This window comes from Phyllostomus hastatus, unplaced genomic scaffold, assembly GCF_019186645.2.
Source record: "Phyllostomus hastatus isolate PE091 unplaced genomic scaffold, TTU_PhHast_1.1 phas_scaffold_114, whole genome shotgun sequence".
In the NCBI taxonomy this organism is placed as follows: Eukaryota; Metazoa; Chordata; class Mammalia; order Chiroptera; family Phyllostomidae; genus Phyllostomus; species Phyllostomus hastatus.
The window spans coordinates 83,402-101,919 of record NW_025334006.1 but is presented as its reverse complement, the minus strand read 5'-3'; the positions used below and the strand labels follow the sequence as shown (position 1 = coordinate 101,919).

The window sequence follows — 18,518 nt, the reverse complement described above, 5'->3', positions numbered from 1 at the left end:
GGGAGTGACACCTCAGAGAGACTCCCTGGACAGCCCTGCTCCTGTGCAGCCTCCCACAGACCCAGAGGGACCCTGAGTCAGCCCGGCTGCTGCCATGAGCGGCGGCCTCCTGTGCTGTGTGGCCTTGTGTGTCCTCCGTGCAGGTGGGTCCTGGGCTGGGCCCCTCTGTGGGGACAGTGCCCAGGCCCAGCACTGAGCCGCTCCCTGGAGGCTGCAGCATCTGTTCCCCTGTCTTCCCCGCAGGTCTGGGGATGGCCAGCGTCACTCAGTCCCCGACATTCCAGGTTGTGACAACAGGACACACGGTGACCTTGAGGTGTTCCCAGGACTTGAACCACAACGCTATGTACTGGTACCGACAGGACCTGGGTCACGGGCTGAGGCTGATCCATTACTCAGTTGGCGTCGGATCCTCTGGCAAAGGAGAGGTTTCGGATGGGTACAGTGTCTCTAGATCAAAACGAGAAGACTTCCTTCTCATGCTGGAGGCGGCCACCCCCGCCCAGACGGCCATGTACATCTGCGCCAGCAGTGAGGCAGTGAGCGCACAGCACTGCACAGCCACCTGCTCTCTGCACAGAAAGGCCGAGGGGGGGCCCACACCCTGACTCAGGGGACCCCTGTGCAGGTTCCTACACCTTAGGGCCCCCAGGGACCCCCGCCTGCAGGGGGATCCCCAGAGTGTGCTGGGGTCCACCTCCAGGGCAGTGTCTGCCAGGCCTGGTCTCGATCCATGGCCTCGGTCACACATGTCTGCACTGCGGCTGTCTGTCAGTCTGTGCTCTGCAGCTGCTCCGTTAGCTGGGACGGTGCTTCCGTAGCTCCAGCTTTCTTGTCATCCGCCTGAGTCTGATGCCCCCAAAGTGGAAAGTCATCAGCCAATCAGATGCACCTAGACCGCCCTGCATACCACACACAGGTGTGTCACTGGTCAGGGAAATTGAGGCTTCTCCCGTGACGCAGCTGTACGAACCCAGCTTTTAAGTGCATGGTGACTTACAAGGACGAAAGGCTTTATTGCGGGCTGTGTGGACACAATACTGCGTGGAAGTCAATGAGCACAGAGAGGACCCTCAGTCATGACCTGCGGGAGGACTGGGAGCTTCCTACTTGGATGTTCCCAGGGCATCGCTCCGTCTGTGCGTCTCTGAGCGTGTCAGTGCGTCCAGGGCACAGCCGAGTTGACCGGACGCCCGCCCTCACTTAAGAAATGGGGAGGATTGAGCATGTCTGACTGGGACAGTGGAGGGTAAGGTGACAGAACAGTGTGCTCCAAGGAGACCCCAAATTGCAGAGAAGACAATAAAATGACCCTTCTCTGTATTATATTGATGACACCGTTGACATGTCCTAGTGAACATGCTGGCCGACCAGGGTGACAGGTGAGTGAGATGCCATGTGAGAACCCTGCAACTAGACAGCGGGGGACCCCAAAGCGACAGTCGTGCATGGATTTTGTTCAAAAAGGAGCTTATTAATGTTTAAGCCAGTCAATCAAGTGTGTTCTCATATACACCACGTGTCCCTGAGGTCGAGAGGACTGACAGAGACAGTGATGTCACTGTGGCAGCCGCCCTGTGGGGACAAAGGATGTCCCTCCTCCTCTGCTCCTGCTCACAAGGACCGGACCTGGGGAACCTCCCACTCCTGACCTGACCCTGCCATGGGCACCAGGCTCCTCTGCTGGGTGACCCTCTGTCTGCTGGGGGCAGGTGAGTCCTCAGAAAATCAAGTAGCTTCAGTGTGTGTGAGTTTGACGATTACAGTTGTTTTCCTCCTTCTGTTGTCGACTTCTGTGTTCTAGGTCACACAGAGGCTGGAGTTTTTCAGGCCCCCAGTCACATAGTCACCAAGAGGGGACAGAATGTGACATTTCGGTGTGATCCTATTTCTGGCCATGTTGGCCTTTACTGGTACCAACACGTGCCAGGGCAGGGCCCGAAGTTCTTGGTGTACTTTCAAAACGAGGAACCCCTGGACACCTCCGGGATGCCTAAGGATCGGTTCTTCATTGTGAGACCTGACGGCTCCTACTCCAATCTGACCATCCAGCCTGCAGAGCCTGGGGACTCGGCCGTGTACCTCTGTGCCAGCAGTGCAACCACAGTGTGGCACTGTCACCGCCTCCCTGCTCACAAACCCCCTCTGTGCTCCCCTCTGCTCATGGTTCCCAGGCTTCCTTGCAAGGGAGGTGTCAACAGCGCTGCTGCACAAGTGGCCACTTGAAGGCGCTGTGGGTCCATGGAGTGAGATGCAGATGGTGCCCTGCTGGAGAGGGAGGGGGAAGGGGCTTGGTTCACCCCAGAGACTTGGCTTGGATTCTGCATTAGTGAAATTATTGGATGAATCAAAGGTTTGCTGATCACATCTTTTCACATTAATGGATATGCATTTGTCTGTCACACCAGGGAGCCATGAACTTGGTCTTGCATGGAGTTATGTCCTCTCTTGAAGCCCATGTTTGTCCCAGAGTGTGATAGGGCTCCAGTGAGAAGCCTGGAAAACCCAAGCCAGGAGTAGGGAGAGGAGCACCTGCTCCGAAGCCATGGGGCTGGTCACCAGCCCTGTACCCTGGGGCACCCAGCTCAGTACAGCCAGCTGCACCTCTCATAGGAAGATGGGCAGAATGGGGGAATGCTGTGCCCCAAGATTGTGCTTGGGGGTGCAGGGTGTTTGGGACCTACACAGACAGTGACATAAGACAGTGACATGCTCTGCAAACAGAGCAACGGGAGGACAAAACCTCATCCCGAAGACCAGATCCCCGAGAGGGACATGGTCAGTCTTGTGCTGCCGGAATCCTCCAGGGGCTCTTGGCTCCTCTGCTGTGTGGCCTTGTGTCTCCTGGGTGCAGGTGAGTCTCAGCTCAGGTGGGACGTCTCTCTAATCCAGCGTCCTTGACTGTTCCTAGAGTGTCCATCTGCCTCCTGGACTGGTCTCAGCTCTGTCTCCTTCCTCCACAGGGTCAGTGGCGGCTGGAGTCACCCAGTCCCCAAGACACCTCATCAAAGGTCATGGTGGGGAGGCTGTTCTGAAATGCCACCCCATCTCTGGACACAACCGTGTGTATTGGTACTAGCAGGATCGGGGCCAGGAACCCGGGTTCCTCATTCATTACTAGGAACAGCAGGAATCCGGGAAAGGAAATGTCTCTGAATGCTTCAAAGGCAAAATGTTCAGTGACTACTGCTCTGAGCTGGCTATGTGCACCTTGCAGCTGGAAGACTTGGCCTTGACCTCTGGGCCTGCAGCTTAGACACAGCCCTGCAGGGTCCATGGCTTTCTGTTCTAGCTGAGGATGTTTCAAGTATAGGGAATGGCTTTGGCCGAGTTTCACAGATGCTCCTAGCTGTTTTCTCCCACACCCCTTGCCCTGCTGAGCTCAGCCAGAGCCTTCCTGAATGTTCTCTCAGCTCTGCCAGCTCCGTGCAATTCCCATCACATGGCAGGAAGCCCTCCTCTGTGACAGAGTGGAGGTCCATGCTGAGTGTTGTCGTGCATGGTCCTGGTGAACATCATTTGTCCAGTTTACAGAGCAGGGAGGGCTCAGTGCACCATTTCATAGACAGAGAGCTGCAGCTCCTGGACGTTCCAAGTGTCCCATGCACATCCATCCTCCATCTCCACGCCTCTGAAGTCGATAGGCCCCTGGATTCCATGGTCCTGCCCGGGCCTTGGTCCATGGGGTAGAACAGAGCACAGTCTCTCCTGTTTCAAGAGCATCTGAGCTGGGATGGAAGGTCACCCCTCAGATTTGGGTACACGGCTGATTGCCTGCCAATTGCTAGGATATAGAGCTTCAAGCCAGAGGACATGTGTCTGTCCTGTCATAGTTCCTGACAAGCGAGGCCATGATACCCCCCTAAGAGAGGAGCTAAGTGACCCGGGGGATTTCCTATGTATCATGAGATTCTAGGAGGGACACAGAAGTCCTCTAGGAATGTCAAGGAGCATTCCGGGAGCTCATGCTGGGAATGCGTGTTTCTAAAACACTTCAAGGGGTAGAGGAGGATGAGAGGTCTCAGCCCATCCTTAGCTCTAGCACTTCTGGTCAGGAAATCTGAAATTGCTACATCTGCCCAGGGGAGGAGCTGCAGACAACAGCTGAGCATCAGGGATGTTGAAGGAAAGATGGAACCATACACGGAGTGCGGGGGAATCTATGGGGGGACACAGATGACTTCAATTCTGCTCAGTTAGTGCATTTTATTCCGTTACATTATTTATTACCATTTTCCCAGCATTTTATTGTTTATGCTCTTATGCTTCTTAGTGTTGCCCCCTTTGCTCCCCTTCCCCTAGCCAGCCACCCACTACCGGAGTCAATCCCCACAAATGTGTCCACATTGTTGCTCCTTTTCTGTGAGGTAGGCATGCAACCCACGCTCCAGGTGAAAACGCTGATGGTTGACAGGTTAGAGGATTTGCCAAAGGAGGCGCAGGCGATGCAGATCTAACCTCGGACTGCACCACAGGCTGTGCTGACTGCCAGCCTTGCTCTACGTCACTGCCCTCTTCTGCGTATTGGTAGGGGAGGCGCCTTCAAAATGGGGACACTGACCCAAGGGTCCCCCTCAGACGTGCTGGCTCTGACACAGTTCACTGGCTTAACAGCTTCCACCTGCACAGTGACAGGCTGAAGAGGGAAGAGATGCAGCTTGGGCCAACTGTCTTTTCCCAGGCTGCCCTGCCTTGGGCTGCTGACTAAGACGTTTGTCTGAGTTTGTGCATTTATACACTGGGGCCCATAATGCATGTCTGGCACAGATTTCACACAAGCAAACAAAACAAATTGCTTAATAAAACAATATGGACTCAAATGTTCGTAGGTGCCCATGAACTCTGTGACAAACCCCTCGTCCAGCACAATCACTGCTGGGTGCAGGGCAGGGTCAAGGCAGGCACAGGTGCGTTGTCCCTGCCTCACCTCCGTTCCCGCACAGGGTCCTCTGAAATGCAAGCAGTGACCTCTGACAATCTGTTAGGGGAGTGAGCTAAGTACAAAGAGTTGCTTCTGGGGGAAATGGAATATGGGACCCACAACAGCACTTCCTGTCTGACGTGAAGTCTGACACACAAGAAGGTGTGTTGCTTCCAGAAGTTGTGGTTCCAGGGCGTTTGGTAATCACACAGCAGAGGGAGAGCAGAAGGGACAGTTTCATTTAGAGAGAGGCCATCGTGGTGGGGCCTCCAGTGCCCCCATCACATCCTGGCCCCTCTCTGCTTTCAGCCTCAGCTGCAGTGGGCAGTTCCCTGCAAGACCGTGTCCATTTTCCTGGTACTGAGTGCACCCCAGCCCCAGTCCAGCGGGAGTCCCTCTGCTGTCTGCGCTGGTCTCCTCTCTGTCCCAGGAGCCCAGGAGGCCTGCACCCTGGAGCAGCCAGAGCTGCAGACGTGCTAACACTCCTGGAGTTTGGGGCCCATGGGCAGGGCAGGGGACAAACATTTTAGCCTCTGAGCTCAGGAGGAGAGATTGGGAGGCATCGTGGGTGCTTCTCAGCAGGTGCTAACAAGTCCATCTCCCCATGTCCCAGCACAGAGGCAACACCCCACCTCATACTGGTCTCTCCTTCCCTGTTGCTTCCTCCCTGCTCCCTTATTTTTGCTTCCTGGGGTCATTTCCCAAATATGGCACATGCTCCTAAGACCTTCTCTGGTATTGCGACCCTGGGTGCAGCCTACACTGTGACAGGGATGGAGAGAAGTGACTGTCAGAAGTCCCCTCTTTCTGGAAGAGACCGCCATTTGTACTTCATTCATTCTGCCACCCATTCACTCAACAGTCTTATGAAAACACAAAGTCTTACCACAACACCTATGAATGAATGTCCTCCCAGGGCCTTTTGCTGTATTGTGAATTCCCAGCAGACTCACGTGGGTCTCTGCTCCCTTCACGCTCTGAACGTATGGGTCACTGACTAGCCCGGGTCATGTTCACAGAAGACGCATCTGTCTGGACTCAGGTAACCACTCACTCCTTTCATCTTTCCTCCAACGAGCCCTGGTGGAATGCAGGTACAGAGCAGGCGGGACTTGGTGGGGATGAAAGCTGATAAAATGGTAGGGTGCTCTTTGAAAAAGAGAATAAAGAAACCTGGTAGAAATCTTGAAAAGACCTTTGAAAATCAGGAAGCCTGAAATCATCCTTCATTCCTGTGCTGTCAATCAGGAGGTTACGGTTCCGAATGTTGAGGACCATTTAAAGGATAGTGCTTCTGGAATCTTCTGCCTGTACACCAAGCAGACAGTCCCAGCATCCCTTGGGCCATGGGAGAAGACACAGAAATGAGATGTCAGTTACTGGCCACCAGATGGCGCTGTGACACCACTGACCTGGAAGGGGGCTCTGGGGAGAGTCTGGGAGAGCAGGAAAGGGTTAAGAAGACCTGGGCAGGGACCCAACACAGGGCAGATGCTGAGGCAGGTTTCAGTTGTGGGCAGTCTCCCTACAGCTGTGGAATGGGTGGGAGGTCCCGCTAAACGTTAAAAGAGCCACTGTTGATAGATTTGGTCAAGGCAGCCTTGCTGGCAGGGGCAGGTGCAGAGAGAGAATTAACAGTCCCCAGGCACTGTGGGAGACCAGGAGTGGCCCACAGGAGGAAAGTTAAGGGACCCCTGGCCCACATGTGTGCAGGGGGAAGCAGCTAGAGTCACTGAGGGGTCCTGACATGTGTGCAGCTGGCACAGGCTCCTCCTGGCCAGCAAGAGTGGACATGCCGGCACCTCAGGAAACACCAAGAAGGGGTCTCCCTGAGCCTACAGGAGAAGGTATATAGGGGTCAGCATCAAGGGCTGGTAATTAGTTCAGGCAGGGCCAGGGAGGGACGATATTGTAGGCACCTGGGGACAGTGCTGAAGCTGCAGGCAACCCTCAGCCATGGGGCTGGGCAGCACAGGGAGTGGTGAATAGAATCTGGACCCTGGGTTCCACCAAGGGTACACAGCACCAGGGGGCAGCCTCCTTGGAGAGTCCCATCACAGGAGCGACAGAATCAGAGCAGTGACATCATTGCAAATGCTCCTATCAGCACACAGGGAGTACAGAACTGTAGACTGCTCACCCCAGGGGACCCCACCCTGATCTGAGAAAGGTCCTGGGAAGCTGCCATGGGCCCCAGGCTCCTCTGCTGTGTGGCCCTTTGTCTCCTGGGAGCAGGTGAGCCCTGGACACTGTGTGTAAGTCTGGACACGCAGTCACATCCCTGACACACAACCCTGGGGGTGGTGGCTGCCTCGGGAGGCTCCCTGTGCTCTGCCCCCAGCTCCTCTGTGTCTCCTCCCAACAGGCCCAGTGGACTCTGGAGTCACGCAGACCCCAAAACACGTGGTGAAAGCAAGAAAACAGCAAGTGACACTGAAGTGTTCCTACATCTCTGGACACCTCTCTGTGTATTGGTACAAACAGGTTCAGGGTCAGGGCCCTGATTTCCTGGTTGAGTACTACAATGGGCAAGAGCGAGAAAAAGAGAACCTGCCTGATCGGTTCTCCGTGAAGCCGCTGGATGGCTACCGCTCTGAGCTGACTGCGAGCTCGCTGGAGCTGAGCGACTCGGGCCTGTATCTCTGCGCCAGCAGCCCTGACACAGCCCTGCAGGAGCGGCAGCCCCCTGCACAGAAACACTCCGCCCCACTCAGGAAGTGGCAGCTGCCAGCCAGACAGGCTCAGGCTGAGAGAGCAGCTCACCTTCCCCAGGCACTGTCTGCTGCTCCCCGATGGGGTGGGATTGGATGCCCACAGACATCATGCAGCTTAGGTGTCATTGTCCTGTTTATACACCTGGTGGGAAGTCATGTTCCTGGGTCTCAGATTTCATAACCCAAGGAGGAGGAACTCGTTCAGGTCTGCTCCTCAACACATACGGATGTGCACGACTGCCCCTCCCCCACTCCCAGCGCTGGGCCCACCTTGGCTTCCCTTTTCCGGGTTTAGGTGAGCTGGCCTGGGGGGTCACACGCCATCGGGGATTGTCGACCTCTTCCCTGACAGCTTGAAGGAACATTTCACTTCAGGCAGCGAATATCCATGCATCCCTCATGATGACACCAAAAAAAGGCACGATTTCTTTCTTTTTCTTTTTTTAAGATTTTATTTATTTATTTTTAGAAGGAAGGAGAGGGAGAAAGAAGGAGAGAAACATCATTGTGTGGTTGCCTCTTGTGCGCCCCCTACTGGGGACCTCGCCTGCAACCCAGGCATGTGCCCTAGTCTGGGGATTGAACCAGCAACTGACGAAGGCACAATTTCCTGCACTGTCCCTGTCACCTGGGCCTGCACAGAGTCTTGAAGGGAGTTAGGGTTCCAACAAAGCATGGGACTATGGGTAGATTAGTTGCAAGTGTTTAAAGACCCGTTATTTTTATTATAATTAATATCGGCAACCCTTCACATGGAGACATTCCCTGTGGAACAATGCCTCAATTTAAAAAGAGCATTTTTCACTCTCTCTCCTTGGTGGCAGCCGCCTCTCCCCACATCCCTCTGTAACCCGAGGGGCCAGCAGAGCACCTGCAGAGCTGAGCACCCCACAGAGAGGGAGGTGTCCCCCTGGACTGGATGTGCTGGCCGCTGCCTCACCCCGACCATGGGAAGCACGTTCTCAGGTGACTGTGAAAGTACTGGGGAGCACATGGCAGGGGTCCCATCTGTCGGGGGATGGAGAGGAAACAGAGTCAAAGGATCCTCAAGTGGTGACAAGCCTGCCCCTGAGGTTTGGCCACCAGAGACCAGGAGGGCCCCTGTGGGAGGAGGGACAGTGAGCGGATGCTGGACGACCAGCAAAGTAAACAGGAGGCTGAGGGACGACTTGGGCCCCAGAGCCCTAAAGGCATCAGAACGCCCTCAGGGGTTGCCCTCAGGTGCAAGAGCACAGGGACGTGTACTCACAGCAGACCAGGGCGGCATGAAGGTCTGCGGGCAGGAGGAAGCAGCCCTGAGTCACACACTGTGTGCACAGAGGGGGAGGGCGACTCTGGGACTCCTGGCAGCTCAGCCACACGCGTTCTTCTCCCTCTGAGCTGTGCCCCTGCCCGTCTGCTTCTGATCTGACGCTCTGGGGAAGGGGCGTGTCCCCGTGTGACCAGCTGGCTCTGTGGCCCAGGCAGCGGGAGTGACACCTCAGAGAGACTCCCTGGACAGCCCTGCTCCTGCCCAGCCTCCCACAGACCCAGAGGGACCCTGAGTCGGCCTGGCTGCTGCCATGAGCGGCGGCCTCCTGTGCTGTGTGGCCTTGTGTGTCCTCCGTGCAGGTGGGTCCTGGGCTGGGCCCCTCTGTGGGGACAGTGCCCAGGCCCAGCAGCGAGCCGCTCCCTGGAGGCTGCAGCATCTGTTCCCCTGTCCTCCCCGCAGGTCTGGGGATGGCCGGCGTCACTCAGTCCCCGACATTCCAGGTGGTGACAACAGGACAGGCAGTGACCTTGAGGTGTGCCCAGGACTTGAACCACAACGCTATGTACTGGTACCGACAGGACCTGGGTCACGGGCTGAGGCTGCTCCATTACTCAGTGGGTGCTGGGATCATCGAGAAAGGAGATGTCCCCGATGGGTACAGCGTCTCTAGACCAGATAAAAAGAACTTCCCCCTCACGCTGGAGTCGGCCACCCCCTCCCAGACATCTGTGTACTTCTGTGCCAGCAGTGAACCCACAGTGCTGCACGGCCGCCTCCTCTCTGCACCGAAAGTCAGGGGGAGGCCCAGCACCCAGACTCAGGGGAGCCCTGTGCAGACTCCGACACCTTAGAGCCCCCAGTGGCCCCCACCTGCAGGGTGACACTCTGTGTGTGCTGCAGTTGCCCTGCAGGGCAGTGTCGGCCAGGCTGGGACCAAAGCCTGGGCCTGGGACACACAGTTGTCCACCTGTGATGGCTGTCTGTCTGTCTGTCCTCTGCAGCTGGTTCATTGGCTGGGACGGTGCTTCCCCAGCTCTTGCTTGTCTTGTCACCAGCCTGAGTCAGAGGCCATCAGGGTGGGCGGTCATCAGTAACCAGACACATCTGTGCCCACTTGTGTATCATACACACATGTCTGACAGGTCAGTCACAGGTGGTCTCCTCGAAAGAAACCTTTGAGCAATCTGTTTTCAAATGCATGGTGACTCAGAAGGACAGGAGGCTTTTCTGTGGGCAGTGGAGACATGAAAGCACAGGGAAGTCAGGGAGCACAGAGGGGACACTTGGTCGTGACCTGCAGAAGGAGCAGGAGCTTCCTACTGAGGTGTTCCCAGGGCGTCGCTCCATCTGTGTGTCTCTGAGTGTGTCAGTGCGTCCAGGGCAAAGCCGAGTCACCCTGATGCCAACCATCACCTAAGAAAGGGAGGAGGTTGAGCACGTGTGACTGGGAGAGTGGAGGGGGTGGTGACAGGACAGGGTGCTCCCAGGAGATCCTGAATTGCAGAGAGGACTGATGAATTCACCCTTTGGTGTGCTGTACTGATGACACTGTTGGCATGTCCTAGTGAAACTGCCAGCTGAGCAGGGTGACAGGTGAATGAGACTCAGTGTGAGTCCCCTGCATGCTGACAGCAGAGATCCAAAGTGAACAGCTGTGCTTGTATTTTGTTCAGAAGGAGCTGAAACTAGTCACGCACGTGTGCGCTAATGTACACCACGTGCCTCTGAGGGCAGGAGGACTGATAGAGACAGTGATGTCACTATGGGTATGGCCCCGAGGTGACAAGACATGTTCCTTCCTCCTCTGCTCCTGCTCACAAGGACCTGACCTGGGGAACCTCCCACTCCTGTCCTGGCCCTGCCATGGGCACCAGGCTCCTCTGCTGGGCGACCCTCTGTCTGCTGGGGGCCGGTGAGTCCTCAGAAAACCAGGCAGCTTCAGTGTGTGTGTGCTTGACGATTTTAGGTGTTTTTCTCATTCTATTGACAATTTCTGTTTTCCAGGTCAGACAGAGGTTGGAGTCTCCCAGTCCCCCAGGCACAAGGTCACCGAGAGGGGACAGAATGTGACATTTCAGTGTGAACCAATTTCTGGACACACTGTTCTTTACTGGTACCGACAGACATTGGGGCAGGGTCCGGAGTTTTTGGTGTACTTTCAAGGCAAGGATGCTGTAGACACCTCCGGGATGCCTAAGGCTCGGTTCTTCATTGTGAGACCTGACGGCTCCTCCTCCACTCTGAGCATCCAGCCTGCAGAGCCTGGGGACTCGGCCGTGTACCTCTGTGCCAGCAGTGCCACCACAGTGTGGCACTGTCACCGCCTCCCTGCTCACAAACCCCCCTGTGCTCCCCTCTGCTCATGGTTCTGAGACTCCCCATCAAAGGAGTTGCCCTGTTCTTCCTTTCTCAAGAAGCAGAAGTGCATTTGGATTTTCAATGCTTTTTCTGGCAGTAATGACTAGTACACAGCATGCTGGATTTCTGGGGTTCCTTCATGTACCTCAAGATTCTGTAATTGAGGATAAGCCCCAGAGCTCTGCCTCAGACGTGGTGAAATTCTCTTGTGAAATAGAAACTCTCAGCACATGTGTGACAACATCCTCGTCCTGAGTGTCACTGATGATGACACGTGATGCCCACATGTGAGCAGCCATGCACAGCTCTCTTAGGCCACATGCAGCCACCAGCCTTAAAAATCAATAGTTACACTCCTTAGTGAAAACTGTCATTTAAGCCAATCATTCACAGACACCAGTCATAGACAATAATGGGCATTGATCAATATCCATATGTGGTTTTACTATTTTTCTTGACAATCCTGAAGCCATTCCATATTTAATTTCCTTCTTCTCTAGCCTATTTTTAATAGAATTTAAATTTAGCTTGGATTAATAAAATCCCTACTTGAGAAGGTTTCAAAGGGAAGTCATTCAAATAAGATCCAAATGACAGTTGTACTGGTCTCCCCTTATTTTGGGGGGATCCTTTCCAAGACCCAGTGGATGCCTGAAACCGCTGATGGTTTGATGGAACCCGATGTTTGCTGTTCCCCCAACACGCACCTTTCACTGTGAAGGAAGCACTTTCTGGCATCTCTTTGGGAGATCTGGTTGCTAGCATCATGGCCCTGCATGTCACGGCCATTACTATGTACAATAAGGGTGACTGGGCCTAGGCACTGCCCACCCACAGCAGTCAGTCTGATGACAGAGACGGCCCAGGGAGTGACGGGCAGGGACAGAGCACAGTGTGGAGATGCTGGGCAAGGGGCTGATTCACATCCCAGGTGGGACAGAGGGGGACAGTGTGAGATGTCACCACACTACTCAGAATGACGCATGTTTAAAACTGTTAAATCCCTTTTTCTGGAATATATCATTTAATATTTTGGGACTACAGGTGACCTTAGGAAACTGCATCTGTGGAAAGTGAAACTGCAGCTAAGGGGGGATTTCTGTTGGGAAAAGTAAAATGTGCGACAACCATAGTGAGACAGGGAGCAGGTAATGCAGAGGTGTGTTACTGTTGTGAGAGCCTCCTGATCTACGTGGAGGGGTGTAGGCTGTGACAAAGCTGAGAGGTCCACTGCAAACTCTAGAGTCACCACTAAAATAGCAAACAGAGTTGTATAGCTCATAGGCCAACAAACACAGAAATGGAACTATTATAAAAATACCTAATTAGTACACAAGAAGGGATAAAACAAAGGACAAGGGAACAAAGAACAGATATGCTATTAGAAAACAAACAGCCAAATGACAGACATGAAGGTAACCAGAACAATATGTACATCAACTCTGAATAGTCTAAATGCCCAAATTCAAAAGCATCGATTGTGATCATGGATAAAACACAAAAAAGCAGATGTGCGCCACCTGCCACAGCTGCCTGCATCAGAAGCAGAAGGACTCACAGGTGTAACAGAGCAGACACACCACGCTGACACTCATCACATGAAAGCTGGCGCAGAAATGTTCATATCATACAAAGCAAATCTCAAAGCAAGGACTATCATCTGAGACAACAAAGGTCATATTCTAATAACAAAAGGGCCAACTGATCAAGAAGACAAGGCAATCAGAAATACTTATGCATCTAAAAACAGAGTTTTGAAATGCTGAAGTGAAAAAGGCAAGGAGAAAGAGACAAATTCACAATTATAGTCAGACATTTCGGCACCTGTCAGTAAATGCCTGAACAACTTGACCAAAAAAGAAAAATAGTGAGCATACTGAAGCCATAGAGAACATTATCGATCGCCTTGACCTCATGCACATTCATGGGATAGTTCACCCAACAGCAGCAGAATGCACCTTCTTACCAAAGGCACACAGACTATGCAACAGGATAAACTGTGGACTTTAACCATAAAATGAGTAACAATACATTGAAAAGAATTGAAGTCCTACAAGCTGTGTTCTCTGAACACAGAGGAGCTGAATTAGAAATCAATAACTGAAAGAAGTCCAGAAAAATCCCAAATATTAGAAACTAAATAACAATATTGTAAATAACCCATAGGGCAAAGAACAAATCAAAAGTAAATGATAAAGGGATTCTAACTACTGAAAATGAAAATGTAACATATGAAAATGACTAGAATGCCGCACTAGGAATACTTAGGGAGAAACCTGAAAACAAGGGAATAATTCCCTTCTCATCCCGAGCCAGCACTATTTTACCCAATCCAAAACCAGGTATCACCCAAACAAAACAAAACAAGAAACAAAAAAATTTAAAAACCTACAGGGAATATCCCTCATGAGCACAGATTAATAACCCTTTGGAATTCCAGTGCATCAAACACGACATTGAAAAGGATAACACAGCACAACCAAGTGGGGTCTGTCTCAGCATTACGTACTCATGACTGTTAACATTTAAAAGGACATCCAGGAAGTTTAACACCTCAGATGCTAAAATGTAAAAAAATCATATGATTATCTCTATAGATGCTTAAAAATATATTGATATGTTCCAACATCTGTTTGGATAGATACTCTTCTTAAATTAGAAGTAATTGGGAACACCCTTCCCCTAATCCAGGGCATCTGTGAGAAATCTGGGGTTAGTAACATTTCTGGAGGCAGACTACGGTGAGGTGGACTGTGGTAAAGCAAAGATGCAAGCACACTGCCATCCAGAGATCCAACACTAAGAGTAGCAGGAAAGTGGGAGAATAGTCATCTCAACAGTAGTGCTGGACAACCCGTATCCACAGAGAAAAATACTGAATCTCAATGCGTACCTCACTCCATAAAGCAGAAGGGGGCCAAACCTGGCGTCTCCTGGTTCTTCTAGGGCACAGAAAATAACTATTGGGGTTTATATATGTGGTTGGAAAAAACAATCTTTTGTGACATACAAAACTACGATTTCAATGTCCGCACAGGAAGTTATGGGAACATGACCCCACTCAGTAAGCTACACAGTGTCTCTGGCTGACATGGCACAGCAGTGGCAGAGCTGAGTAGGCGGGACAGAAAACAGAACATATTCACCACCTGCCTCTTTACACAGGGATTTTGCTGACTCAGCCATGCACAAAATGAAACTGAGCCAACATTGACAGATCTATTAAGATTCTGAAAGAAAGCATAGCACATTCCCTTCATGACCCTGGAGTAGGCAAAGATTGCTTAGGGAGGACAAAAACTACTGTAATCCTTATAAATAATATTTTTTGAATTTTGGCCAAGTTGGAAATGTAGGTAGAAATGCTTCATTTCCTCACATAATCTGACAACCAAGGAGTTAAAGAAGAACTATTCATCCAGAGTGGTAGGAAGGGTGGAGACGGGCTGCCCAGAGGAGAGGATGCGTGGCCAGGTGATGGAGTGGGCAGTCCCACATTCGCACACAGATGAGCTGGGAAAAACATATGGGGAGCGAGACAGACATTAAAACTGAGGGTGGCTTCTATTATTATTATTAATTATTATTATTATTATTATTATTATTTTATATTCTTATTACATTTCTTTTTTTATTTTTTAAATTTTAATCATTGTTCAAGTACAGTTTTCTCCCTCTTACTCCCCATCCAGCCCACCCACCCAACCCTCCCCACTTCCTTCCCATACCAGCCTCCCCCTAGTTTTTGTCCATGTGTCCTTTATATTTGTTCCTGTAAACCCTTCCCATTATCCCCTAAAATTCCCTCTTCTTTCCCCTCTGGTCACTGTCAGCCTGACCTCTATTTCAGTGTCTTTGGTTATATTTTGCTTGTTTCTTTGTTTTGCTGTTTAGGTTCCTGTTAAAGATGAGATCATATGGTATTTGTCTTTCACTGCCTGCCTTATTTCACTTAGCATAATGCTTTCCAGCTCCATCCAAGCTGTTGCAAAGGGTAGGAACTCCTTCTTTCTTTCTGCTGCATAGAATTCCATTGTGTAAATGTACCATAGCTTTTTCATCCATTCATTTACTGATGGGCATCTAGGTTGCTTCCAGCACCTAGCTATTGTAAACTGTGCTGCTATGAACATTGGGGTGCATAGGTTCCTTTGGATTGGTGTTTTAGTTTTCTTAGGGTATAGTCCCAGAAGTGGAATTGCTGGGTCGAAAGGCAGATCCGTTTTCAGTTTTCTGAGGAAGTTCCATACTGCTTTCCACAGTGACTGCACCAGTTTGCAGTCCCACCAACAGTGTACTGGGGTCCCCTTTTCTCCACAACGTCTCCAACACTTGTTTGTTGCTTTGCTTATGATGGCCATTCTGTCTGGTGTGAAGTGGGATCTCATTGTGGTTTTAATTTGCATCTCTCTGATAGCTAGCGATATTGAACATTGTTTCATGTGTCTTTGGATTTTCTGTGTGTCCTCCTTGGAGAAGTGTCTGTTCAAGTCCTTTGCCCAGTTTTTAATTGGGTTCCTTGTCTTCTTAGAGTGTAGTCATGTATGTTCTTTATATATTTTGGAGATTAAACCCTTGTCTGAGGTATCATTGGCAAATATGTTTCCCGATACAGTTGGTTCTCTTTTTACTTTGATACTGTTTTCTTTAGCCATGCAGAAGCTTTTTATTTTGATGAGGTCCCATGTGTTTATTCTCTCCTTTATGTCCCTTGCTCTAGGGTACATGTCAGTAAAAAAGTTTCTGCATGAAATGTCTGAGATTTTCCTACCTACCTTCTCCTCTAGGACTTCAATGGTGTCACATTTTATATTTAAATCTTTTATCCACCTTGAATTTATTTTTGTGTAAGGTGTGAGTTGGTGCTCGAGTTTCATTTTTTTGCATGTAGCTGTCCAGTTCTCCCAACACCATTTGTTGAACAGGCTATTTTTACCCCATTTTATGTTGCTGCCTCCTTTGTCAAATATTAATTGACCGTAAAGACTTGGGTATATTTCTGGGCTCTCTGTTCTGTTCCATTGGTCCATGTGCCTATTTTTATGCAAGTACCAGGCCGTTTTGATTACAGTGGTCTTGTAGTATAGTGTAGTGTCAGGTATTGTGATCCCTCCTATTTACTCTTCTTTCTCAAAATTGCAGCAGCTATTCAGGGGCGTTTATGATTCCATATAAATTTTGAAAGTGTTTGTTCTGTGTCTGTGAAATAAGCCATTGGTACTTTAATAGGTATTGCATTGAATGTGTAAATTGCTTTGGGTACTATGGACATTTTGATGATATTAATTCTTCCAATCCATGAACACGGTATATGTTTCCATTTGTTTGTGTCTTCTTTGATTTCTTTCCTCAATGTTATGGAAAAACCGAGGGTTTCAGCACAGAAAACTAAAGACTCAAAACCTCTGGCTATAAAAATGTGTGGGGATTGCAGCGGTGGGAGAAACTCCCATTCTCGCAGGAGAATTTGTTGGAGGGACCATGGGGTGCTAGAACGTACACAAACCTGCACACCTGGGACTCAGCACCTACCAGAAAAGGCAAAATTAGCTTGTGGGAAGTGAGAAGGAAGTGACAGAAAGGCTGTGAGAACCAAACAAGTGGCATTGTTCCCTCAGGGACCCCTGCCCCACATACAGCCTCATAACACACTGAAGATGGTGCCTCACTGTGGTGAATACCTGAGGTTCTGCTCCTTACTACATAACAGGTTTGCGAAAACAAAGAAATATGGCCCGAATGAAAGAACAGATCAAAACTCCAGAAGAAGATTAACCAACAAGGAGACAGACAACCTTTCAGATGCAGAGTTCAAAACACTGGTAATCAGGATTCTCACAGAACTGAAGAGCTTGGTTGCAAAATGGGGGAATAAATAAAGGCTACCCAAAGGGAAATAAAGTAACATATACAGGGAACCAACAGTGAAGGGAAGGAAACCAGGGCTCAAATCAATGCTTTGGGACAAAAGGAAGACATAAACATCTGACTGGAACAGAATGAACAAAGAGCTTCAAAAAATGAGGAGAGGCTTAGGCACCGCTGTCACCACTTTAAATGTTCCAACATCCAAATCATAGGGGTGCCTGAAGGAGAAGAGGAAGAGCAAAAATTTGAAAACTTATTTGGAAAAATCATGAAGGGAAACCCCCAATCAAGCGAAGGAAATAGACTTCCAAGATGTCAAGGAAGCTGAGACAGTCTCAAAGAAATTGGACCCAAGGAGCACACACCAAGCCACATCATAATTAAGTTACCCAAGAGTAAAGATAAGGAGAGAATATTAAAAGAAGCAAGAGGAAAGGAAAGAGTGACTTACAAAGGAGTTCCCTTTAGACTATCAGCTGATTTATCAAAAGAAAACTTGCAGGCAAGAAGCACCTACATCCAAGATGACTCTACTCAGCAGAACTATCATTTAGAATGGAAAGGCAGAGAAAGTGCTTCCCAAATAAGGTCAAGTTACAGGAGTTCATCAACACCAAGCCCTTATTATATGAAAAATTAAAAGTAAGGAATAGAGGAAGATCAAAAACTCAGAACAGTAAAATGACAAGAAACTCACAACTATCAACAACTGACCTAAAAAAAACAAAAACAAAAACAAAAACAAAAACTAAGCAAACAATAAGACAGGAGGAGAATCACACAAATGGAGATCACCTGGAGTGTTATCAGTGGGGAGGATGAGGGAGGAGAATGGAGGTAAAGGTACAGGGAAAAAGAAGCATAACTGGTAGGCACAAAATAGACAGGGGGAGGTTAAGAATAGTGTAGGCAACAGAGAAGCCAAAGAACTTCTATGTACAACCCATGGACATGAACTAAGGGTGGGGGAATGATGGGGGGTGAGAGGGTGCAGGGAAGATGAGGAGAAAGTGGAGAAAAAGATCGGGACAACTGTAATGGTATAATTAATAAAATATACCTTAAAAATAAATAAAGACATCTAAACTTAAAAACATACACATTATCCTTTATGAAAAATTTAAAAATCCTATTCATCAAAAGATATTAAGAACATATCAGTATATATCTGAAAAGAGCATGTATTCAAAATATAAACAATTCCTAGAAACCAATAATTAAGGAAGAGAAATCAATTTTTTAAAAAATATGAGAAGTTAAAGATGATGCTCTAAAAACCAGAAGGTGATATGTAAGGAGGCCATTTCTTAGTTCCTTCTTCACAGAGGGTTTCTTTCAGCACTGAGATTTCTTGGCTGATGGGATCCCAGCATAGACCCTCCCCAGAAATCACTGGGTGAAGACA

General features: G+C 49.9%; 3 gene segments (V, D, J or C); all 3 read left to right on the top strand.

The window, feature by feature from the left end:
* Nucleotides 1-1,570: 1,570 nt before the first annotated feature.
* Nucleotides 1,571-5,401, top strand: LOC123829700. The segment is given in 5 exon segments: nt 1,571-1,712; nt 1,805-2,106; nt 2,725-2,854; nt 2,964-3,017; nt 5,352-5,401. Coding segments are annotated over 5 exon segments (585 nt in total).
* A 1,624-nt stretch (nt 5,402-7,025) lies between these two features.
* LOC123829699 lies at nt 7,026-7,992 on the top strand. The segment is given in 3 exon segments: nt 7,026-7,156; nt 7,287-7,718; nt 7,931-7,992. Coding segments are annotated over 3 exon segments (543 nt in total).
* A 1,117-nt stretch (nt 7,993-9,109) lies between these two features.
* LOC123829698 lies at nt 9,110-9,738 on the top strand. The segment is given in 2 exon segments: nt 9,110-9,246; nt 9,347-9,738. Coding segments are annotated over 2 exon segments (441 nt in total).
* The last annotated feature ends 8,780 nt before the right edge of the window (nt 9,739-18,518 follow it).